Below are 25,777 nucleotides of genomic sequence, written 5' to 3'. Positions count from 1 at the left end.
AACTTCCATTTGGTCCTGGGTGTGGGTGTGTTTTGTTTATCTTTTTAACTTCTTTTGGATATCAGGACCAGTTGTGCGGCCGGGATCCCACCCTGACCGACGAACTGCTGAACATCCTCACCGAGCTGACCCAGCTCAGCAAGACCACCAATGCCAAAGTGGCCCTGCGAGCCCGACAGGTAAGGCCCATCTCTGTCCACGGCAAGGAAAGGGTGGTGTCCTCGGGGTGGAGTGTCCAGGATTCAATAACCTCTTAAAATTCGGGAGGTTTGCAGAGGCCACGCAGTTCTCCACGCCTGTTTCATTACCCCAGCACGACGGTCTCCGTGTTGCCTGCCCTCTGTAAGGCGAAGGGAAAGGATTATCATTGAGCCATAAGACTAGAACGGTGGATAGAGCACAGGCCTGGGAGTCAGAAGGTCGTGGGTTCTAGTCCTGGCTCCACCACTTGTCTGCAGTGTGACCTTGAGCAAGTCACTTCACTTCTCTGTGCCTCAGTTCCCTCTTCCGTAAAATGGGGATTAAGACCGTGTCCGAGCCAGTTATCTTGTATCTACCCCAGCGTTTAGAACAGTGCCCGGCACACGATAGGTGCTTAACAGATACCGTTATTATTAATTATTATTATTATTATTATTATTATCCGCAATTACCAATGCTTGCGTGTGGCCCGCGCTCCTGAACAGCCCTACGGATACAGTCAGGATGCAGTAGAGAAAGAGAAACCCAGAGAAGGGGCCATTTGAAATATTTCTAAGGCAACTTCGAAGCAGCGGATTTTTCCTCCCCCCCACCGATAGAAACTCAAAATAGTTTTCACGTACGGAAAACCGAACGACAGTGGAAATGACTCTCCAGCTCTTGCAGTCAGAGCAACCCCAGAGAAGTCCGGTTAGCTTCCCCCACCGGCCCTCATTTCCATTCCAAAAGCTTTCAGCGGGAAAGCCGAGATCTGGAGGTCTCTTTGTGTCGGAGGACGTGGGCGTTGAAAATGAAGGAGCATTTGAAGCTGTTCAGTGACCTTCTGCTTTCTCTGGAATTGTATCCATGTCACTGAACTGCTCAGAGTTATTGAACCTCTCAGTGACCCGCTGAGGGTATTCAAGTCCCACTGTGTCAGTTTGTTGTTTGGTGACACCGCTCTCGCTCTTTCCGCCCCTCACATATGTCGGCGTTGCTTTTTGACGCCACATCCTCGGGGCGGGGGACCCGGTGCCGGGAGGGCATCTTTTCGGGATCTTTCTTTGCTACAGAGCTGCGAAAGGCCGGCTCCGTTGCCGCTGCCGCTCTCCCCGCAGCTGCTCTCTGCCAGCCCCGATTTCCAATTAACAGCTAGTCATGCAGTCCCCGAGACTAGCAGCTTTGCGATGGTAAATCACATGCACTGATGGAACTCGATTGAAGCCGTTTCCTGTCCCACGGGGAAGGGCCCACCATGTACATCAGGGCCAGAGACAACCTGATACGCGGGATCTGGCCGCGTCGGTTTCCTGTTACGGAGCCCAGAAGTTTGCGCCTCTCGGTTTCCGGTAGAGATTCTCCCGCTCGGGGCGCGCTTCCGAGTGTCCCGCGCGTTTGCTCCCTGTGAATCGTAGCTGCCTCAAGCGGGCCCGGAACCCATGGCTTGCTCTGCCTCTTATTTCAGGTTCTAATAGCCTCCCATCTGCCATCCTACGAACTGCGTCATAACCAAGTGGAGTCCATCTTTCTGTCCGCGATTGACATGTACGGACACCAGTTCTGCATCGAGAACCTGCAGGTAACTCCCGGCCTCTCTTTCCGTTGGCTCCCCCTGCCTTTTGCCGCCGAATGGGTTCCGATTCTGCTTGGCGGAAGCATCCCGTCTCACGTCTGCCTGCGCTCCCGTCAGAATGCTCTTGTAATGGCTTTGGTTGGGAAGTGTAGCCATCTCGGCAGCAAGTTCCGGCCGAGATTTCTACCTCTGTGGGCTTTAACGGCGAAGCTTTCCAAACGCGCTTTCCAGTGGCAGTCTAATGGTTGCCTGACACTTAGACCAAGGATCGGCGTAGACATTCTACATTCTCCTGAAGGTAGAATCTTTCCGTAGAAAGTGTAAGATGCCCTTGTTAAGATTTCGCCAAAATAGCCGTCGTAACACCAGCCTGGTCAGGGATTTGAACTGCTCTGTTAATCTGCTTGGGAACACCTTGGGTTTCCCCTCTCTATCAGAGAAAAACCTGGCTTACTCCCATCCCCTGGGAAGAAGGGAATTGGAAGCGTAAGGCTCTGTGATGAATTTTTGTTTAGCGAGGGCGGGGTGGGAAACCTGAACGGTCACACATCTGTCCTGTTTGCGATTGCCTTCTGAAGTCCCTCCGGCAGCCAAAGGATTGCAACTGAGGTTTTTATTTTTTGGTTTTTTCCAATGGTCTTTTTAAGCGCTTACTATGTGCCAGGCTAAGCACTGGGATAGATGCAGTATAATCAGGTTGCACACAATCCCTGTCTCTCGTGGGGCTCACGGTCACCATCCCCCTTTTACTGATGAGGTGACTGAGGCCCAGAGAAGTTAAGTGACGTGCCCAAGATCACACAGCGGACAAGTGGCAGAGTCGGGTTTAGAACCCAGGTCCTTCCGACCTCCAGACCTGTGCTCTATCCACTGGACCACACTGCTTCTTAAAAAGGAGTTTGGCCTCCTTTTAAAATTAGATGGGACATTGAAGCCATTTACCCGTGTACATTTCCCTGAGGTTTCAACAATGCGAAGAGGTTACCACTAAAGCAGGTTTCTCTAGAAAACATATTTAACTCATTAAATCAATTAAACTCATCTTTATCTCCTAGAAACTCATCTTGTCTGAAACATCCATTTTTGATGTCCTCCCAAATTTCTTCTACCACAGCAACCAGGTGGTGAGAATGGCAGCTCTGGAGGTATGTTTGCACTGTCAAGTTACATCGTCAAGCTCACCTTTCTTAGCTGATTTCCTTCACCCTAGTTAACTCTGTCTTTCTTTGGGATTCTTTGGAGTGCCTTACCCCTGTATCCCTGACTTTGGGATAAAATCGCAGTGCTTATATCATTCTCCCGTCACCTGATCCATATTGCTTATTCATAAATCACAGCCTCAGATGCAGATCAGTGGGAAACAGCTGCTAGGGTTCACTGATCGCCTGCTTTCCGAAAATGGAAACTCCTCCTTTGTTAGAATGAATGAATGTTTCATGTGCGTAGGGAGAATCAGAAAATGAAATAGGATTAGGTGTGGCCAGGATTTGGAGACAAATGGTCAGCCAGTGCTCAGAGCGGAGTCATCCTTACTGTGGCAATAAAGGGGTGATGGGATTGAGATCTTAAACCTCTTGCTGTCTCTAGGAGTAACAACCTGTGATTTGGGGCCGCCTAGTTGAAGCTCCAGAGCATACAGCAGGTTTCGGGGGGTTCCTTTTGAATTTTTATTTGGAGCAGATCACAAGAGATCTTGCCGAGCAAGGGCCAGAATTCTAGAGGACCCACACCTTCTCTAGGTTGTTCGTAATGTCAGTGATGCAGAAGCCTGCTTGTATATAGGAGAGTAATGCAGTCCGAGACAGGTTCTGAGACGGTCCTCGCTTAGGCTACCGTTCCTTTTAAAGGACAGAAAATGGGCAAGGAACTATTTAGAACATATCGTTGAAAATTGCCTGGTTTGGATTTTGGAGACTCTAAATGATCCAGAGAAGGCACAGTTTCATTCCACGGAAGGGTGAGGGGGCCCGAAACCAGAATGTCGAAACGCCAGTGAGTCCATTTCCCTTTTCATCAGGGCTCCATGGGTGGTCTGAGCGAGTTTACCCAGGGACCGCGCCTCTTCGCTTTCAATCTCATCTTCTTTTGCAGTGCCCATTGCCATTTCAGTGTTTTGTGTAAGTCACTAACTGAAGTTCGCTCTGTCCTCCAGCTTCAGGGCTTTTGATGGGAACCCGGTCTTCACTGAAATGGCAAAGTGAATCTCCCCCTTGGGTAATGTTCCATGAGGGAAAGTTTATGGTTCGTTTAAAATGGTTCACCATCAGAGGAGGTAGCAAAGCAGACTTGGGGTTTTGTTCCCGTGAGACATTTTTGCAAGTGAGGGCTTGCCAATGGAAAGAAACCTAAGTAACTGGACGGGCTTCTCGCTTAAGGCTGGTCCCTGTGACTCTGTATTGATTATATGACTCTCTGTTGATTACTTTTTGACCAGGTATATGTCAGAAGGGCCTATATCGCCTATGAGCTCAACAGCGTACAGCATCGTCAGCTGAAGGACAACACGTGCGTGGTGGAATTTCAGTTCATGCTTCCTACATCCCATCCAAATAGGTGAGTTGGAATTTGCATTCCAGACAGAGTCCCCAGGGGCCAAGATGGGGAGATGAAACGAGGGAGGAGCCGGATAAGCTTTCCGGTGCCCTTTGGGAGGAGAGAGAAGGTTGAAAGAAAATGAAACCTCTTCTTGGGTCCAGAGAGAGAGGGGCAACATCGCCTCATTAAAAGTAAAGTTCCGCGTTACCTCAGTCTCGTTGGTACCTAAGCGTACACGCTGAGGGGGGCGTACCAGTTCTCTGGTTTTACTTGTTAGGAGCCACTTTAGTTTTAGGAACAGGGAATCTCATTTAATCAACAACAGCTCAGGTTCTAAGTAGTGAAAAAAACAATCTCGATGCGTCAGGGTTGTGGGTCCCCTCTGGAGTTTCTCGTAGGCTTTTCTCCTTTTCTGAATTTTGTACTGTGGGACAAGATTATGACTTAACCTTCCTCACAAAACACCTTGAAAACTGAAAACAGAAGTCCACTGTTAAACCCACGTTGGCGTGAAAGGCAGCCCCGCGAGTACTGTAGCCCAGGACGAAAGTTTTTAAATAAAGATTAAGTTCTGCACTGCTCTTTCCTTCCCGGGCCCATTAAAAATGGAGTGAACCGAAGGACTCTTACTTTTTTTTCCCCGCTCCCTTTCCCCTGTTCATCTCGAAGCAACTGTGGCTTCAAAATGGAAATAATAGCAACTCATTATTTTCAAAGTCTTCAGAAGCGACGAACACACCCAGACCCGTTGCCCCCAAGAACCCGTCCCCTCCACGTCCTCTCTTTTCCGCGAGGCCTTCGGCAGTGTACCGGAGCCACTCTGAGTCTTCCCCCGGCATCTCTTCTTTAGGGCCTTCGGTCCTCTGCTTTGAATTACGGAGTCTCACGTCTTTGACGATCCCTACGGGCAGCCGAAATGGTTTTGTTTCGAATTGCCACTTCTCCCAAAAGCCATGGAGACCGTCCCAAAGACAAAGAAGTCTGTGCTGAGACTGTCTGGCCACTGGATGCCACTGTTGATCCGATGTAGGTCAGCAGAAGAGCCCCAGACCCTTCAGGAAAGTACCGCTTCCCTTTGTCTCCGAAGAGCCTTCGCTCCTATGCCTTAAAAATACCGCGTTGCTGGGGGAGGAAGGCCTATATACTTGATTTAGCAGGCATCTCTCGGTACATTTGTACCTCTGTGGATTTCAGAATCTCATTTCCGAGGAACGAATGGATGTCCTTCAGCGAGCGGTAGAGTGCTCATGGCCCACATGGGTTCTGCGCTCGGTCTCCTCTCCATTTCCAGCATGCCTCCAATAATTGTGCACAACTGCAACTAGATTTAGCGCTCGTAATTCTCTGTATATTCTCCCTTCCTCCTCACTCTCCGCCCCCTCTTCCTCTGGAGCATGTCTGACCACAAATCACTAACTCATGGATGCCGGGCTGCTGCTGGATGGTTTTTTTCACCCCACCTTTCCCCCCTCTCTCTTTCCCCGAGGAACTCTGCCCATTCCAACCTTCTCCGAGAGCGGTCGTAAGCCACCTCCCCCGCCCCCCGAAGAAGTGCCGGCCGGGTGCTCCGCCGGGCCCCCTGACCTCGTAGTTGTTGATTCCTTTGATTGGTATGCGATGTTTAGCCCGTTACCTCCCCTGCCCGTCGCGAGGTTGCGAGCGCCGTGTGTTCCGGGGGTGACATCTGCAATGATATGCCTGTGTTCCTCCCAGCGCTCAGTACGGTGTGTGGCCCACCGTAGACGTGTACTGAATTTCGTCGATTGACTCATCTGATGGAGCTGGCTTGCCTTGGCCAGGCGGTGTCCTTGGTTAAATGGCAATTCCACTTTCCCCAAGTAGAGCTGGGTGTGGTCAGAAATCTCCTTCGACCTAGCCTTATGCAACGAGGGTTTAGACCTAGACCATTCCCGGCAAGGTTTTGAAACTTCTGAGGTGGTGTCCACTCTGCCTATTGTTTAGACCTATCGGATGTAACACGGAAAGAGCAACAAGGCCACGAGGACCCTCCGAGGTCCTTTGTAACGTAACCCTGGCATGCCTGTAAAAATTCCCTTCTTGGCAATGTGGAGTTGTGATATCGTAGCTGAAGTCACGTGCCTGAGTGCAGTCGGAGCGAGCTAAATCCGGCCAACAGGGTCTCCGAAGTGATACCGTCAGCGAGTCTTTTAGTTCTCCCTCCACTTGGGATGCCCGCGGGACTGCTCTAGCTTCTCCTCATTCCCACTGCTTTCCTAGAAGTAGAAAAAGACCCGGTGCATACAGTACCTGATTGGGCTGAGAGGATGTCCCTCTGACTGCAGATTATTTTCAATAAAAGCTATGGCATTTGTTAAGAGCTCTTTGTGTCGAGCACTGTTCTAAGCACTGGGGAGGGATACAAGCTAATCAGGTCAGACGGTAGCCCCTGTCTCACAGTCCAAGTAGGAAGGAGAACTGGTGTTGTTCTCAATAGAATAACGCATTTAAAGGGTGAACCGGGCCTCTGTGAAAGGCTTAGAGGCTGCCTTTTGAAAGGTAAGCCTGGTCTGGTCGGTGCAACAGAGAGCTCACAGACCTCCCCGGGAGGCTGCCTGTGAGTGAAAGCTGCCTCCAAAGCAGAAGAGTTCTGCTTCTTTTCAGTATTCCCAGTCGGTGATGACCCAGTCGGACTTCACGGGTAACCCCTTGTCACTGTGGGAGGACTTGGGGTTACCCGTGTCCCAGTTCCCTCACGCTCCCTTAAAGAAGCAACGTGGCTTAGCGGATTGAGCCTGGGCCTGGGAGGCAGAAGGGCCTGGGAGGCAGAAGGGCCTGGGTTCCAATCCTGTCTCCGCCACATGCCTACTCTGTGACCGTGACCAAGTCCCATAACCTCTCTGGGCCTCAGTCACCTCATCTGTAAAATGGAGATTAAGACCGTGAGCCCCACTGTGGGCCAGGGACTGCGTCCCACCTGATTACCGTGTATCTACCCCAGGGCTTAGAGCAGTGCTTGGCGCATAAGTGCTTAACAAGTACCATAATTATTATTATTATCTGCCTTTCAACTTGACTGGTTGCTCACCTCTTCCTTAGTCCTCAAGCAGAGCGTCTCCTTTACCGGTTATAAAACAGTGCTTGGCACATAGTAAGCGCTTAACAAATACCATCATTGTGATTATTAATTACCCTCTCAGGGATTCCATTTTCTGCCTCTGAATATTTCTGTTGGTCATCATCAAATTGCTCCTGCTTGTCATCTGTAAGACTCATTAACACCTTTGAGAATTCAGCTTTCGTAGCCTTCTTGGTCTTGATCCTCCAGTGGTTGGTAAATAATTTTGTTTCGCCCTGTTTGATTGTAAACTCGTAGGGGGACAGCAGGGACTCGGTCTTTTCTTCCGTTGTTCTCTCCCAGATGCTTTGGATACAGAAAGTGCTCAAAAAGAACTATGGATTGAATTTGGGCAGTGGCTTCCAGCGGGTTTTGGGGTTTTTTTTTTTTTTTTTTGCCCTCTCCAGACGGGGTAGGGTAGCAGGTTTGATGCAGGTGACAGAAACATCTGAGAGGTGTATTTGTGTTTTTCTGTCTTCCCCTCAAAACTCAATGCGGAAAGCGCATCGTATTTGAAGTGGACTATAATCTGCAGGCTGTACCTCTTCCTCTTGAACTCTTGCTGTCTTTTTCACCCTTGTAGGATGAGCTGCAGCTTTTGTAAGTATTTGGCTTTTAAGGCGACTGAATGAAATTCCTCAGTCATTTTACCGCTGCATATCCACTTTTCTTGGTGCATGACTGACTGGAGCAGCTGTTCCGCATTAGGAGAATATTTTGCCTTTACCCAGTGTTCCAAGGCCCAATTCACCTCGTCTAAGATTCTGTCAGCCCTTTAGTGAGTTCCGCTAGTATTTTACATTGATTCATCCCTGAGCTCAAGTATGTTCACCCTGCCGATCCTTGGCAACAAGAGCCCCGTTAGGTATTGACTTGCCCTTTCCTCCTCCAGTGAGATTTGGGAACTTCGGTCAGAGGTGTACGTGGGTGTATTTCCCAGGACACAGACCCGGAGTTGTTCATTTTTAGCACTGGTAATGCAGTAACTTGGTAAACGAAAAGGCGGGAGTTGGGGGGCGGTGGGGGGAATCACCCTTGAGGATACTTTAAGGTTCACGCAATTCACCGAGAACTTTTTGAAACGCTCGATCTCTGGGTCACTCTTACGGTCTGGGCCTACTCGGGAAACAGATGACTGAAGTCGGCCGTCTGTTGGGTTTGTTTCCTTGAGCGTACATTTAACGCCCACTGTATAAACCTTTTTGTAACAAGCAGTGCGTTATCACAAATGCATGCTGTTCATCTGCACATTGCAGTGTGTGGGGGGTGTGTTCAAGGCTTCCCAGTTGAATTACTGAAGGGCACTAAATCACAGTCAAGATCAAAATGATTTTACGAGTATGTACAGTGTTAAACACCTACGTGAGCTATCCGTATGACTATAACTGTTAATCTGAGCTTGGGAAGGAGAAAAAAATACATCAAAATTGGTGTGGAAATTTAAACGTGTCCCATTACAACTGTATACTATACTATATGTATACTATACTATATACTATATAGAGAAGCAGCGTGGCCCAGTGGAAAGAGCACGGGCTTTGGAGTCAGAGGTCATGGGTTCGAATACCGTCTCTGGCACTTGTCAGCCGTGTGACTGTGGGCAAGTCGCTTCACTTCTCGGTGCCTCAGTGACCTCATCTGTAAAATGGGGATGAAGACTGTGAGCCCCACCTGGGACAACCTGATTCCCCTGTGTCCACCCCAGCGCTTAGAACAGTGCTCGGCACATAGTAGGCGCTTAACAAATACCAACATTACTAGGTTAAAATATATAGTTGCCAATGACTCCCACCTGTGCTTTCCCTGGCCCAAATTCCTGCTGAAGTTAGGTATCTTTGAGGAGCAACATCTTAGCTCCTTTGATTATTTTTTTTTTGACCATGTTCTTTCTTTATTTTGAGCCTCATTTTGTCGCCCCAAAGAAGTGAGCTGTTAATATCCCGGGGTACCGATTATCCTGTGGTTTATGATGGACATGCTTTCCTTCATTTCCTTAAAGGGGAAACTGACTCTGCAGCCTCTTTCCTCTCCACGGAGCAGATTGCCAACGAAAACTCTTCAACGTGGCTGAAAAGTCTCGCCTTCCACTCCAAGGGCCGCTGAATCTTCTATTCCTTCAGATTCAGCTCTTCCTCGTACTAGAAGAGAGATAGTGATGAGGCAGCCTGAAGCCATTCCAAGCAACTAGTCGGCCTTGTTTGTATAACAGCCCACAGGCCCGAGCGGGAAGTAAAATCTTGGCAACTTCTTGCCTCCGCCATTTGTGATGCTTTTCCAATTAGATACAGGCATCCGGCAGAACGGAGAGCATCTCACCCCTCTTTGAGGGTTTAACCGAATGCCTTCACTCCCGCCCAGACTCCGCCCTCGGTGTTATTTTCGAAGGTGCGGGGATTCTCTAGATTTGTAAGATTGGTCGTTTGACTTTCGAAATCTGAATGTGTCATTCGGTTACCTGAGCTCCCTCCCTCTCGAGGCAGACGAGCTGATCCCGGAGGGAAAGGAAAAGCAGAATCCAGGGCACCCGAAAATTCCTGTGGCTTCATGCTGTGGGCTTGTGACTGATTGGGCCCCAGGCTGCAGTGTCGCATCGCAGCTGTGTTGGCCGGACTGTTTCGGAAAGGGTTTTGAACGTGTTCTTTACTTTATATTCTAATTCCAGTGCTTTTTAGCCTCATTTTTTTCACCCCAAAGAGGTGAGTCTTCCAAAAGAGCAAAGGGGTGGGGGGTGGGGGGTGGGGGGGGGGCTGTAACCGAATGGATCAGTGATCGTATTATGCAAAACAGAGCTCAGCAATGGATTTGAAACATCAGATCCACAAGGGGGAGGAAGGGAAACAACAGTAGGGGATACAAGGTCCACACACGTTTGGCCGTCCTCAGTTTGGATTCTCCGCGGAAGTGCAAGAATAATAATAATGATGTTGGTATTTGTTAAGCGCTTACTATGTGCCGAGCACTGTCCTAAGCGCTGGGGTGGACACAGGGGAATCAGGTTGTCCCACGTGGGGCTCACAGTCTTCATCCCCGTTTTACAGATGAGGTCACTGAGGCACCGAGAAGTGAAGTGACTTGCCCGCAGTCACACGGCTGGCAAGTGGCCGAGCCGGGATTCGAACCCGTGACCTCCGACTCCAAAGCCCGTGCTCTTTCCACTGAGCCACGCTGCTTCTCTAAAGCCAAGGAGGCCAGCGTTGGCTCAGCCAGGGCAAATGGCTCTTCTTTCCCGTGTCGCTGCCGGTAGCGACCGCAAGTGGGTTCTTCGGCCAACCTCCTCGGATTCCGCTTTGCTGCCTGATTTCAAAAGATTTGCCCTACGCTGACGCCGAATCACAGCTTGGTGTATAACTAGTGCCTGTTCGCATGCACTCCCGTCATTTCCATATAGAGTTTTGTGGTGGTGATGTCCGTTTTCAAAGCGAGAGAGGGAGGAAGGAATGGGAACATCTGTATGTGATGGAAGATTTCTGTGGGTCCAGCTGAAACAGAGTAAAATGAAATTCATCGGGAAAAGTAAAAAACCAAAACAGAAGATAAATCCCGACTACTTCCGCAAACAGCGTTGGTCCCGCCAAGTAAACCCGAAAGCTTTAAATTAGCAAGCAGGCGGCGGCTCTGGATTGCCTTCATAGTAAAGCAGGCAAAAGTGGGAAGACACTTAGGTTAATATACACAGAGGGGACTTCAGGGAGTTCAGAATATAAAGGATCTTTATTGTTCTTGTTTTAACTAATACCGTCCGCCCGAGAGGCTCTCAGAGAACTTCTGAATTGGGATCCGAAGCGTGTTACTGGCTTGCTTGGTTGCTTACGTGCCTCCGTTTCACTGTCTGTAAAATGGAACGGTGAGGGTAAATAGTCAGTTTTCATGGCCTGGGTTTGGTGAGAGTTAACCCAGCATCAGGCATGAGGGTGCTAGAAGAAAGTAAACTCGATTCCCACTACTTGTCTGAAAATGCCTTTGGATTGTGTGATCAACAGCTGCATCTCGTTGGCTCTTGGCGGAGGCTGTCTTCTGCGCTGTAGTTTCCGATGACCGCTCACCAAATGATTTTACTCTTCCTCTGCTCCTTATTTCACCCCGACAGCCAACTTGGATTCCTGGTGTCGGTGCAGTAGTACATAACCTGTCATTTCCTCCCGTTAAACATCCTGGCGCTAATTAAATTGCCGTCTCAGGATGGGGCAATGCAATCCTCCGGACGGGTACGGGAAAGAAAGCATCCCGATTGAAAACCGGTTTCTGGGGAATCTGTACCCCCTTTGAGATGAGTGTTGTACTTGATCCGTAACTTATCAGGACTGTGTGGAGGGAGGGACCCCTCTTCTTCTGGCTAGCGTTTTCTGCTTCACGTGATTCATTTGACAATTAATTCCGAAATCGAGGCAGCAGGGGGCTCCCTGAGAGAGAGAATTGATATTGGAATACTCTGAGGTTTTTTTTTCTGTTTTTATTTTGTTTTTTTCAATCCTTTACTTCCCCTAGTGGAGTGTCAGTCCTCACCCAGGGGAGACCCCGAGGGGATTTAAAGGGCATGTGTGGCAGGCACAGAAGTAGCTAGACCATTTTACAGGTTTAAACATTTTTGATGGCCGGAAGGGATGGCTTTAATTTCTCAACCCCAGGAACCAAAGCAATGTTAAATGCTCCCCTTTTCACTCCTCATGCTTCCGAATAAAGTTACCGGGCCCAAGAGGAAAGGCACACGAGAACAGAGGTGATGTCGGATTCTAATCCTGGCTCTGCCATTTGTCTGCTGTGTGACCGTAGGCAACTCACTTCACTTCTCTGTGCCTCGGTTGCCTCATCTGTAAAATAGGGATTAAGACTACGAGTCCCATGCAGGACAGGGACTGTGTCCAACTCGATTCGTATATACCCACCCCGGCGCTTAGTACAGTGCCCGGCACATAGTAAGTGCTTAACAGATACCATAGCGATTGCTGTTCTTGCCACAATTATTATTGAAACCAAGAAGCTGAAAATTTGATGGTCATTTTCACTGACCACCGCCCGTCTTGCTGTTGAAAGGGAAGTTTCCCGCACAACTCAGAGGCTGCAGTGGCTTCTCTTGTTAGTCACTTCTCGATCCGTGAACTTGAGCTCACCTCTCCGGGGTTTCGAGAAGGACGAGATTTCTCCGCCACCGGTAGCTCTCAATCGAGAAACCATCCTTGCAGAGGAGAGATCGAGTACAGACCTCTGTGTTCCCGAGCACGTTACAACCCACCGAGGTTGGAGTTTAGGGTCCTGCCCCAGGATAAGTCAGTTTATCAACTTATTCAGTTAATCTGCTGTATTTGTTGAGTGCTCACCTTGTGCAGAATGCTGTACTAAGCATAGAACAGTTGGAAGACAAGATCCCTGCCCTCAGGAAGCTTGGAGTATGGGGTGGGGGCGCAGGTGTTGAAATATATCGCAGGTGAGGGAGGCAACCGAGCATCGGCCCCTAAGTACATAAGTGCTGTGGGGGTTGGATACCTGTGTGCTTAGGGGAGGGACTGAATGTGGGGATGCGGCAGTAAGGAGGCCATAAAGGGTGGCTGGAGGAGAGCGTAGTCCTGGAAGGCTTCCTGGAGGGGGAGATGACTTCAGTAGGGCATTGAAGATGAGGAGAGGGCGCTCTTCTGGATTTGTAAAGGGTGCGAGTGAACAAGGGGTTGAGGGCGGCGAGGCGAGAACGGGGCAACATTGAGTAGTCAGGTATTAGAGGAACGGAGCGTTTCAGGTTTGATCCGAAGACTGTTGCGCTCCACAGATCACATGCTACTGTACAGTTCGCGAGCAGTGATACGTCACGGGATTTTAATTCATCCACCCACTGTCCCTGTCACCGCCAAAGAGAGGGCATCGTTTCCTTCCCTCCCCGCCTCCCAACCCTTTCCTCCTATACACAAGAGGCAGAAGAGCTTGTTGTTCTGCCCATCAGGTCTTTTTTCTGTTTGCCAGAAACTCCCAACAATGGTTAATATTGGAGAGTTGATCTTAGTAGAGAGAGAGAGAGAGAGAGAGAGAGATTCCTTACCACGTCATTAACCCTTTCAATTATTTGAAGTGGGTGGTTCTGACAGCTCTAGCTGGAATCCCAGAGCTCTCCTCGGCTGTGAACCTTCTCCCAAGTCTGTTCCAGACCTGGCAATAATCTGTAAACCCTTAAGAACGTTTCCTCAGCCCGAGCTCACCAAAGGCTTTTGGAGAACAAGTCCTCGGTTTGGCACTCCAACGCGGAGGACATTGGCCAGTTTAAGGCGATATGTCCCAACAATCTGCAACCGGCCCCGAAAGCCCCGTTGCGGTTCAGGTGGTCAGACCTCGCCCTCTGGCTAAATGAAGGCTTAGATGTGCTCCTTCCCTGGGAGGAGGGGAGCTAAACACCTCATAATCATAAGTACCCTGACCCAATAAATGAGAAGCAGCCCGGCAGAGCTCTCGGGCCTGGGAGCCCCGAAGGTGGCGGGTTCCGATGCCGGCTCGGCCACCTCTCTGCTGCGTGACCTGGGACAAGTCGCTTTACTTCTCTGGGCCCTTCAATTGTACAGATCCAAGTGCACAGGGGATCCTGGAGCAGCGAGTAGGGGAAAGAGGGCTTAATCAGGGAAGGCCTCTTGGAGGAGTCGTGATTTTTTTTTAAAATAAGGCTCTGGAGGTGGGGAGGATGGTGGTCTTTCATATATGAAAGGGAAGGGAGTTCCAGGCCGGAAGGAGGATTTGGGTAAGGAGTCGGCAGTGAGAGGGAGACGAGATCAAGGTTCAGTGAGTAATGGGTATTAGAGGAGTGAAGTGTGCAGCCTGGGTTATGGTAGGAAATCCACCAGGTCAGGTAGGAGGGGGCGAGCTGATTTAGTACTTTAAAGCTGAAGGTAAGGAGTTTCTGTTTGAAACTCTGAAAGATGATGTACAACGTTTTACTAAAGAGCAGTGGTAAATTTGGAAATTAGAAGGCAGCGAAGAATGAATATGGAATAGATTCAGCTGTCTAGGTGATTCACTCAACAACGAAACATGTCTAAAAGAGCCTAAGAACCGCCCCCCTCCTCCCCCCCTTTTTTTTTTTTTTTTTTTAAGGCTTAATACTAGAGAGTAGCAGTCTCAAAATTTCAGAGGGGCAATTTCACTTCTGGAGATTTTGTCCTTTCCCACCGTGGCTTATCACTCCATGTTGTCTCTTCTAGCTTCTTTGCCCCGAGTTCTCCCTTGTCTCTCAGCAAATCATCACGCACCATAGATTTCCCATCCACTTCTTCCATAACCTTTGCTCTGTTCCCAATCCTGGACCCCAAATTCCAGACCAAGTAGTAGTTCAGACTCTTATATGGTACCACCCAGGTGAAGGAGCCCCCTGCACTCTCCGTTTCTTTTCCCCTTTGGCCATTTTTGAAAGAGGCAGTTCTTCGGGGCTTGTGAAACTGCCAGTTAGTACCCAAAGTCAGGACCATGTTGTTTAGCATAGCTTTACTGAAGCGCAAGCTGTCGACTAGGAAAGCCTGTCGAGATCTTTTAAGGAAACGCCCTCGTGCCCCCTGCCCCTCAAAAAAATTTTTTACAGTGTGTCAGAAAAAGATATTTGAACAAGACAAGTTCTAGGGAAAGTATGTATCTAGCAGAATTTAAGGGAAAAGGTTTGGTCCATTCATCTCAGTGGTAAGCGTCAGTCTCCCCATTGTATCTCTGGAAGGGTAGATGCAGAGAAAGATCAACTATCTAGCATAAAGATTTTTTTTTTAGAAGGAAACATTAGGAATCTCAGAAGAGCATACACAGAATTTTGGACTCCCAGTTACGTCCCTCTTGTCTATAGCCGCAGTACAGTGTAGGGAGGGAAATCTTAGAACTGCTCATGTTGAACTTCTGTAAAATTTTGATTTTTAAAGGTTGCTTGAGGCCATTGACTTTCAGGAATTCTAATATTGCTATCATTTATGGTTCCTTAATTTGGATTAATAGATTATGCTTATTGTGTTTGCTTATGGTCATAGAATTATGCACCGTGTTCCTGAATTACGTTTCAACCAGTTTAAGCATCCATATTTCACTTGTGAGACTAAATCAGCTGAGTGGGAATTTGGGCTTCTGAATTTTTTTTCTTGGAGGATCATCTCTGCACAACTTCCCTGTACCTCTAGATTTCCATTCTATAGAATAGTTCCAATGAAACCCCACGGGGGTCAGTCTGCTCACTGTCCGCAAAATATTTAGGAACGAGGACTTTTAGAAGCGCAAACTATTCTGAGTTGAAATGAATTCCCAAGAGACTGTGTCTCTCCACTACTCTTTAAAAGAAAACTTTTTTCTTTAAAAAAAAAGTGGGTAAATATATTCATAGCAACAGCTGCTGTATGAGCAAGGTCAGGAGGCAGGCCTCTTCTGAGGCACTCTGAGGGTTGAAGGGTAATGAACACTTAATTATGTCTGCTAAATGCCGGAGCTTCCGAACTGGAGCTTCTCACTTCGGGTTTGAATCTGCGCTGACAATTCTTTTATTATAGCTCTCGCTAACCTATCAGTAACTAACTGTGGTTGTTTAATTACAGAGGGAACATCCCCACGCTAAACAGGTATCGTATGTTCAGTTTCTTTTCCAATTAAAAGCGCCTTTTATAACAGAGAAGCGAAAGCCGAAAGAAATAGCACAACACTTGATTTGCTAATATGTTTGCTTCCCCCAGGGAAATTCTCACTCTACCCTTTGGAAACACTAAATTGTAACTCTCCCTGACTGAGGAACAAGTTTTCAGTGTTTATTCCTCACCACTTAAGAGCAGGGCAGAAAGAGCCAGAATCTGGCAACACGTTACATTTGTATTTTGTTGAGAACTCAATTTGTGTCTCACGCAGCTGGAAATGTCCTCTCCTTCCTGAGGTACAGCCTTTCATTTCTGGCTCTTCTGCCCGGGTGTTTTGGGAATTTGAGAGAAGTGGCAGGGCTTCTCCAGTCTAGGCAAATGACTTCTAATTTCCAGGTGCCTCACCTGGTGGAGAAATACAGATCCAGAAAGAACGGATCTGGTTTTGGTGGGTTCTTCCACCAACTTTGGTGGGGTTTTGGGGTACTGTGTCGTTAAACCACATTGCATTTTAATTTAAGAGGCCAGAGTCTAAAAGGGTGATTGATATAATCAAAATGTTTTTTTTTTTTTTTAAAAAAAAAAAAAAAGGTCGCCCAGAGAATTTGCTCCCTGGTGGTGTCATTTTATGTTGTTATTTTATAAGTGGGAATAACGCTTAAAGTGTCTATCTCAGGAGCGGTCGTGAGAGAGTGATGATTCCTGATGAAATGGAAACTACAAAATGCTAAAGGGTGACAAAATAGTATCTAGGCTTTCACCCTGAAAATTTAACTTCGACACATGAAGTTATGTTTTTTGACTCTTTCCAATCTTACTCTTATCCCACCATCTCTGTCCCTCATCTCGTCTTTTTCTCTTTCATCCTCCTCCTCTCTTTCCCCACCAGCCTCTATCCTCCTCTCCTCCTCTGTCCATGCCTTCTTTTTCTCTGTCTCCTCTGTCTTTATCTCTCTCTCTCTTTCCTCCCCTGTAGTCTTCCCATCTCCTCCCCGCATCTCCCCGCTCTGTGCCTCCTTCCCTGTTGTCCTCCCCTGTCTCTCTCCCCATCATCTCCCTCTCTTGTTCCCCTAGTCGCCCCCACCACCTCCTTCTCCATTAAAATATCAAATAATCGCATTTGGTCAGAGCTCTGGAACCCACCTTTTATCATTCAAGGGCAAACTGGTTGTCTCTTCCTCTAAGGGAATTGACTCAGGTCTGTGCTGCCTGCTTTTCTGCCCTGTGATCCCAGAGAACGTTGGAGGAGTTATCACAGTGGATTAAATTCCCAAGTGCTCTTTCTTCATGGCGGGTTGAAGGAAAGCTTAACCCTTTATTTGGCAGAGACATAGACAATTGGATTCCAGTGGGAAAGGGATGACGAAGCTCGAGGAAATGACTCCAGAGTCGATGATTCTGGATAGGAGAAGATGGGGGTGTAAAGTAGCAGTTCTTTAAAAAAAAAAAAAAAAAAAATTAACCTTGAAATCCGGTTTCCAGAGAGCACGTATTGTAGGGTTTGTTTGACGTACGTTTCACTTGTAGTCGTTGTAGTTCTTTCTTCCGCTCAGCCTTTCTACTTTCCAGTACTGAAATAAGATGAAGTACCTGTTTCATAGGCCTCATTTGCCAAAGGAATAAAAACTTGGAGTGTCAGTCTGTGTAGTCTGTGAAGGCAACACTCTCTTCCTATAAGGAATTCCATTACCTTTTATTGTTATGATTTGCAACAGAGTGCATTATGCACCGAAATCCGAAGTCCACGGTGCAATTTCTTTTCCCTGCCGCACTGCAGGTGATGTCCTTCAAGAAGAAATTTCCCGCAATTCCCACCGTCTTGCTTTGACTCCCATTTGAGTCCCGGATCTGAATGTTTGCCTGGAACTGTGGCACCGATAATTCCGGAGGCATCTTTAACGGTCGAGCCCTCTCCATAGAGATGCTTCGTGTTCCCTCTGCATTGGGAAGTGCTTTACGATGTTAACTGTCAACTGCTGAGGGGCATTTGGGAATAGGCAGATCCAACATTTTAAAGAGAGAGATGGTTCTGTTCTCTTTAAGCTTCTGTATTCTGCAGCTGCTTTGCGTGTTCACACCGGCTACTTTTTGAAATGCATTCCCTGCCCTATTGCATTCCCATAATGAATTACAAAAAGGTTCCCTCTTGGTGCATGGTGAGGATCTCTTAAAATGAGGTAAAGGAGGAGTATTTACAACCTGGCCTTGCAAAATTAAAATATCCCACCTTCTCCCTCCCACTTCCTTCACCTTCCCCCACCAAAACCCCTGGGGTGGGGGGGGGGAAAGTCCAAATCCTGGTAAATACCGTTTTTATCAATCAGGCAAAGGCAAAACAGGCATCTCATTTCAGTACCTTTTCTTTTTTTAAAAAAAGAACAATAAGTAATTTCTTTACTGTAAATAATTTTGTTTGTGATGATTTACTAAACCTTTTCAAATGTCATAACCTAGACTTCTTCCTATATGTATCTGTGAACGCTTTAATCTGTTAGAATTCCCAGAGAAAATGCTTTAGGCAATGCAGAGTCATAGTTCATTTGCCAGCCTTTTCCCTCTAAAGAGGAGATATTTTGGGAGGAGGAGAGGGAGGGAACTGGAAAGATGCAGAATGGTTTTTAACCTCTTGTCTGTCCCCCCCAACTCATGAGACACGTGGCGCCTGCTGATTTTTTTTGGGGAGGTGCTAAGGAAGTTCTGACTTGCCAGAGATTTTATTGGAGGCCCAAGGCGGGGAGGAAGTCCACATTCCCGGGCCTAGAATGAAAAGATTTCTCTGAACGCGAGTACAGAAGCAGCCACCTCCTGGAGGTCAAAAACCAGCCCTGCACCGCCAAATCACCCCAGGGACCCGTCCCACCGTCCCCTCCCAGCTGTTTCTCTGACCTCCCCCGTCCCTCTGACCTCCCCAACTAACGGGCTAATTGAATTGCCATTTAGAATGTCCTTCTCCTCCAACCTCAACCACTATGGCATGGCTCACGTGGCCAGCGTCAGCGACGTGCTGCTGGACAACTCCTTCACCCCGCCGTGCCAGAGGATGGGGGGGATGGTCTCCTTCCGAACCTTCGAAGACTTCGTCAGGTAAAGGGGCCCCGTCTCCTCCCCCCCGGCCCCGCGGCCTCAACGGGAGAAGCCCACGGTCCCAGTATTTCTCAAGCGAGGGCGGGTCTCCACGGCTTCTAGGGTGGGGGATTTATTACCTGCCCTCGGCCAAGTGGTCTCAGCTCCTCTGGGCTGAATCCCTCCCGGACCCCGAAACCGGCCTGGGAAAGAGAAACCAATAAAAATCCTCTTTTCCTTGTGAGCAAAGAAATGAAGCGGTCTGCTTTTGTGATGAGTGAAATGTCAGGAGAAATTAAACACAGCACCAGAGTAAGCCCCACTAGAGACAATACAGCTTTTGATTAAATGCATTCAGCATCTATCTCTTGATGTATACTGATGCGTTACTCTAGGGGCAGGGATAGTTACGTCGGTCTGTCACAGTACCGGTCCCAGACTCTTTCCGTCACCGCGAGACCGATGACAACGGCGTTTGTAGCTTACATTTGAAAAGAAATATAGTGGTAGAACATTTAAATATATATATATATATATATATATATATATGTATATGTACCTATATGCATATGTATGGGGTTTATTAAAGTTTACACAATCGACCCTCCTTAATGTCTGTTGCTCGGCGAATTTCAGCAGGTCACCTTTATTCATCCGTGATGCCACCGAAATGGCTCTAGAGCCCGGGAAGGGAAGAGAGGATTCTTCCCCGGCAGAGCTGGGTCTGGCAGGGTTATTTTGCCACCCCTGCAGGTGGCTCAAGTTGGGATTTTCATTGCGGGTGTTTCTCTGGTGTATTTCAGGATCTTTGATGAAGTGATGGGCTGTTTCTGTGACTCCCCTCCTCAAAGCCCCACGTTCCCCGAGGCGGGCCACACCTCCCTGTATGATGAAGAAAAGGTATGGCGTTCTCTTCCGGTAGGGAGCCCCCATGCCTCAGACCCGGGGCTGGTAACCAGCCGGGCGAGTTGGCGATTGACCTCTGGCTGCGGCATGAGGCGATTCAGGCCGAGGCGCGCCCCAGAATGCGCTCTCCTAGGCTGTTGATCTGAGAGCTTGTTCGGCCGTGCGTGTGAGCAGGAAGGAGCCACCGAAGGATCTGGAGATCTTTTCCTGTTAGTCTCAGGAAAGGAAGGGGGGGGGGATTCTCAGAGGTTGCTAGTTATACCTCATGAAAAGCAGCGTGGCGGCGTGGGTAGGGCACGGGCCTGGGAGTCAGAAGGTCATGGGTTCTAATCCCGGATCCACCACTTGCGTGACCTTGGACAAGTCGCTTCAATTCTCTGGGGCTCAGTTCCCTCATCTGTACGCTGGAGATTGAGCCCCGGGGGGGGACGGGGACTGTGATCAACCCCATTTGCTTGTATCCGCCCCGGCGCTTCGTACAGGGTCTGGCCCAGAGTAAACGTTTAACGAATGCCATAGTGATTATTATTATTATAAGAAGGCTAACCTTTTGATTTTAACTTTGCCCCTTTTTCCATGTCCCGCAGGGCTCCCTCTACTCTCTGCCCCTCCATGCCAGTCAAGCCACTTGTTTGGCCATTGATCGGGGTGCCGATCCCTTGCTTATCGTATTGATTTTTTAATGGTATTTGTTAAGCGCTCACTGTGGTGTCAGACACTCATCTGAGAGCTGGGGTAGGTACAAGGTAATTGCCGGACCCAGGCCCTGTCCCGCGTGGGCCTCACAGTCTCAGTAGCAGGGAGTGGAGGTATCCCCATTTTACAGTTGAGGAAATTGAGGCACAGAGAAGTGAAGTGATTTGCCCATGGTCCCACAGCAAACGGTCGGCAGGACTGGGATTAGAACCCAGGGCCTTCTGACTCCCAGGAACGGGCCCTCTCCACTAGGCCACGCTCCTTCTCTTGTTTTCAAACTGCCTTTTGGCAGACTGATCCCGACTCGTTGTGGGCAGGGCTTGTCTGTCTTTGTTGCTGGACTTTACTTTCCCGAGCGCTTAGTACAGTGCTCTGCACACAGTAAGTGCTCAGTAAATACAGTGGAATGAATGAATGAATGAAGTACATGGTTACGGACCTGGAGACAGCTGCTCCGAGAGCTCTGTACTGTGACTTTCCGAGAAGAGATACCGTAGCAAGGGGTTTCCCAGTATTTTATAGGCAGAGAGTGGGGCCGAGTAACTTTTTCAAGCGGCCTATGGCGTGTAACCAAACTAGGCCCTTTTTCGAGGCTTTGCTGCTTAAGTATCTAAAGCACCATTTCCTCGCTGCTGAAATAGATGCGTAAAGTGACAGCCCCTTAAGTGCACCCGTTGGATGCCTGACCGAAATACCGCCCTACCCTCCGCGGCATGGTTCCTGCGGGATGCTGCAGATTTCTCACTGAGCCCCCTCGCCCGGCTCCGAGTTGGCTAACCTCTTGACCTCTGATCTCTTTCGGGTGTGTGCGACGCCACTGCAGGCTGCCAGAGATGAGCCAATCCACATCCTGAATGTGGCCATCAAGACGGACTGTGACATCGAGGACGACGGGCTGGCGGCCATATTCAGAGAGTTTACCCAGTGCAAGGTGAGTCCATCCATTCGGGAGCTATTTCTTGCAGACTCCGTCGTCGGGTTGTGGCCCCGCCTTGATACCGCTCTGCCTCTTAGCCCCATCGTAGCTGCTTCCAATCTCTGATACAAATAGACGCGGAGATCTGCAAGTCCCGGCGTCTCCGCCACACGGTGATCGCTCTAGTAACTAGCCTAGAGCGAGTTGAGAGAAATACGAAAGACCATTTCTTCGGGGGGATTTGACTGTTGGGATCTCTGATAATAATAATGTTGGTATTTGTTAAGCGCTTACTGTGTGCCGAGCACTGTTCTGAGCGCTGGGGTAGACGCAGGGGAATCAGGCTGTCCCACGTGGGGCTCACAGTCTTCATCCCCATTTTACAGAGGAGGTAACTGAGGCACAGAGAAGCGAAGTGACTCGCCCACAGTCACACAGCTGACAAGTGGCAGAGCTGGGAGTCGAACTCTTGACCTCTGACTCCAAAGCCCGTGCCCTTTCCACTGAGCCACGCTGCTTCTCTGATGCTACCAGCCTTCTTTGTCCGCCTTTGTCCCGAAGCTTAGTTTCGATCCTCTGAGCCGGAACGAGTGATAAATTTTCCCGCCAACCTGAAACGGGCCCTCCTGCTTAGTATACGGGTGAATTCAAGGAAGCAGCGTGGCGAGGTGGTTAGAGCATGGGCCTGGGAATCGGAAGGTCATGGGTTCCAGTGCCAGCTCCCCCACTTGTCTGCTTTGTGACCTCGGCCATGTCACTTCACTTCTCTGTGCCTTAGTTGCCTCATCGGTAAAATAAGGATGGAGACTGTGAGCCCCATACGAGGCGGAAGTTGCGTCCAGCCCGGTTAACTTGCATCCACCTCAGTGCTTAGTACAGTGTCTGGCGCACAGTGTGCACTTTATTATTATTAGCTGTTAAGGCGAGTCACCGGCCTCCCACAGTGCTTCCTGGGCTTGGGTAACGCCGCAATTGCCGAATTACTGGGGAAACTAGAAGTGTCCCTCAAAGAGGAATAAGATGATAATTGTAATATCGAAGTGCTTCTCGTGTGCTCATCTCTGTGTTAAGCATTGCGATAGATACAAGATAATCAGAGTTCTGGGACTCACAATCTACATAGGAGGGAGAACAGGCGTTTCGTCGCCGGCGTTCAGATGAGGAAACTGAGACCCAGAGAAATTAAAAGGACTTGCCCAAGCTCAGGGAGCAAGTAAGTGACAGAGCGGGGAATAGAACCCAGGTCATCTGAGCCCCACGCCCGTGCTCTTCCCACTAGACCACACTGCGTCATCAACATTGGAGATTTGCCGGTGACACAGTAAGCTAGTTTGACTGTGTGGGATAATAAAACTAACGGGGGGGGCTCACCGTCATGGAAGGTGGCCATTCCCTAAAATCATTTCTAGTGTTTAACTCTTTCTAAACTACCGTGGTGTCTCCGTATTTTCCCCGGCTCTGCAACGTCCTAGCCAGAGTCATTTCAGGCAGGCTACTGAAGAATATCATTAACCCCACCCACCCTCTGTGAATCACAGAATGCTTTTAGATCACAACCCAACCCCACGGATACCGGTGTGCAGATGGCAATACCAGGGCACAGATGTTGGACTCAGTCACCAAGATCTGGGACAAGATGACCGACTGAGTCAGATTTGGTGTCCCCTGTGATCAGTTGTGGTTCCTCGCCATTAGAGAAGGACAGGGCTGGGTAGTAGATGGCATTCCGGCCTGCTGTGCTTGAAGATATATCAGGGGACCTGAACCAATCAATGAGTGAGTGGAATTGATTGATTTGTGCGGAGCGCCGTAATAAACTCACGGAAAAGTACAGTACGACGGAGTTCCTACCCACAAAGGACTTAGTCCGGAGGGGTATACAGACATTCATTCACTCGGTCATATTTACTGTTAACTTACTTTGTTCCACGCACGGCCCGGGAGAGTACAATATAACAACAAGCAGACACATTCCTTGCCCACAGCAAGCTCACGGTCTAGAGTGACTGTGACTAGACGTCAGTATAAGTAAGTCACGGTTACGTTACTCGAGTGCTGTGGGCCCGAAGGTCAAGTGAACATCAGGCGCTTAAAAATCACTTCTGGAACCTTCTATCAGAATTTACTTCTGACCCACCCAGAAACTCTTTCAACTCAGGGAGGTGAGGGTTCGATACAGTCAACCTGGAACGGGTGACTGTGCTCCGAAGGGGTCAAGGCCCACGTTTGAGAACTAGGAACCCAGTCCATCAGTGGTATTTATTGAGTGCTCACTTTGTGCAGAGCACTGAACCGAGTGCTTGGGTGAGTGCAGTACAGTTGCCCGCCCTCTTAAGAGTTTGCAGTCTAACTGGAACTTGGTAGGGTTCATTTAATCGTATTTGTTTAGAGTGGGTCACGGGAATCTTTAATCCTCCTTCCAAATCCACCCCGGGCATCCTAATACTGGCACACCTATCTGACTGACACCCCGTCCCCCCAACCAAACGCCACCTGCCCCGCCGTTTGTCTCTACACTCTACTGACCGACCGGGGGTCCAGATCCCCCTGATTCCTCAGACTCTGAGACTTCAAAGGGGCTGTCAGTGTGGTAGGGCTGGCTGAATCTGAAGTTGAGCCTGTCCGGGCATATTTGGCATTTTCATCCCCTCGTGAAGAAGAAAAATACAATTATAAAAACGGAAGCGAAAACTACTTTTGTTTTTCATTTGCGTGATCATGCTGCAGGCAGTTTAAAAAAAAGTAAAAATAAAAGAGCACACATTAAACTATCAAATAGGTTGATCCAAATTGTCCAAATAATCTTCTAGTCCCAGCATGCCTTTTTTTTTCCCCCTTTTCCTCTCATAGAAATTAGGATCATATATTTGTAAATGACTTGTGGAGGAGATTGAAGCAGTCAGTGTAAATGGAGTTTCTCCAGGTGCTGACGCCTAATCGCTGGGTAATAGCTGTGGACTTGCTGTGAGACCCACATTATTACAATGTAATCAGAATCCTGTTGCTCTGCCGTTATTGTCAGCCACTTGTGGAATTTTAAAAGCAATAACAATTTTGATTTTAAATCACGGCGTTATTAAAGTTATTTTCTTCTCGTGCCATGAACCTAGCTACTGATGCTTGTGTGTGGAGGGTTTATCCTTAACGGAATGCTCTGTCAGTGTCGGAAGGAAAGGTTCCATTTCTGGGCATGCTGAGAAGCTCAGAGAAAGCGAGAGAGAGAGTGTATGTCTCTCTTTTCCCACTCTTTGATATTTTGTCTGTGTATCGTAGTAATAAGAGAGTAATACAGATGTTTCTGCAAGTAAAATTTTAGTTGTCTCGTAGTTGGGGACGGAACAAGGTAAAAACTAGATTTAAAATACTCTTTTTTCAATTAAAACCCCGAGTTGATTTTTGTTTCTTTGTCCTGCGGTGTGGGGAACATCATTTTGCTCCTGGTTGCTTTTGAGTTCCTTTCTGAATAGGCTGTCTTAAAGCTGGATGCTTACAAATACTTCAGAAAGCAGTTGACTGACTAGTTTTATTTCATTAGTCTTCACTCTACCTTTCGAGTTCGGTGAACCGAATGGCGTCCTAATTTAAGAAAAAGAAGTACTCGGGCACAGGAGGGTCACTCTTTATATGACTGGCTTGAAAATTGGTGGGAAAATTTCTAACCCTAAGCGTCTGTCGATCTGCTCTCTCCTAATTCTCCAGGGATAGAGGAGGAGAAATATCCACCGATGTGGATCTTATTTGGAGTTATTTATAGACCAGTTGCAATGGGCAGGGCGAAAGTCTGGTTTTCCATCCTTACCGTAAACGAGAATAAAGTCAAAGCATTCCACTGTCCTTTGCACGCTCCCTAGCAGGCCAGCAGTGTTGTAGCTGATGGCACGAAACAACGGAAATCTTGTCTCCGGTTGCTTTACTACTTCAATTTTTACCAACCCGAGCCAAATTTTATACTGTGACATATTTTCCATTTTAAAAAATACTCTTTCTTTGCCCCTAGCGTGGTTTCTCACAAGTCCTGGATCGGTGTAATTTACCATGCCGAAGAGGTTTGGTCCGAACCCTCCCTAGTAACTATCTTCCAACAGGTATCAATACGGAAGGACTTGAGGTGACGTCAACTGACCTCTTTTGCTTCTGCAAGCAGATCGATAAAAAGCATATTCCTTTAAGCTTTGTCTCTAAGGGCCTTGTAGGAATTCCCATTTCCAGGTTTTGAGGAAGTGGGCCGGCATGGATTATTTAGATGGTTGGTAACTGGCCGTGCTTAA

General features: G+C 48.4%; 1 protein-coding gene across 8 annotated transcripts in view; it reads left to right on the top strand.

Annotated features, from left to right (window-relative positions):
• ACACA (acetyl-CoA carboxylase alpha) overlaps window positions 1–25,777 on the top strand; it is a 258,984-nt gene that overhangs the window by 105,606 nt on the left and 127,601 nt on the right. For 6 of the 8 annotated variants that reach the window (XM_029082675.2, XM_029082677.2, XM_029082679.2 and 3 more), the window contains 8 exons: window positions 66–179; window positions 1,646–1,759; window positions 2,809–2,898; window positions 4,188–4,306; window positions 15,896–15,919; window positions 18,869–19,012; window positions 19,795–19,891; window positions 21,417–21,524. In XM_029082675.2, coding sequence (XP_028938508.1) covers window positions 66–179; window positions 1,646–1,759; window positions 2,809–2,898; window positions 4,188–4,306; window positions 15,896–15,919; window positions 18,869–19,012; window positions 19,795–19,891; window positions 21,417–21,524 — 810 coding nt within the window. The remainder of the gene's footprint in view (window positions 1–65; window positions 180–1,645; window positions 1,760–2,808; window positions 2,899–4,187; window positions 4,307–15,895; window positions 15,920–18,868; window positions 19,013–19,794; window positions 19,892–21,416; window positions 21,525–25,777) is intronic. The other 2 variants (XM_029082678.2, XM_029082676.2) reach the window with 1 other exon arrangement.

The sequence above is a fragment of the Ornithorhynchus anatinus genome, chromosome 17 (assembly GCF_004115215.2).
Source record: "Ornithorhynchus anatinus isolate Pmale09 chromosome 17, mOrnAna1.pri.v4, whole genome shotgun sequence".
Taxonomy (NCBI): Eukaryota; Metazoa; Chordata; class Mammalia; order Monotremata; family Ornithorhynchidae; genus Ornithorhynchus; species Ornithorhynchus anatinus.
The sequence above is the reverse complement of the archived record's forward strand: the minus strand, read 5'-3'. Positions and strand labels throughout refer to the sequence as shown.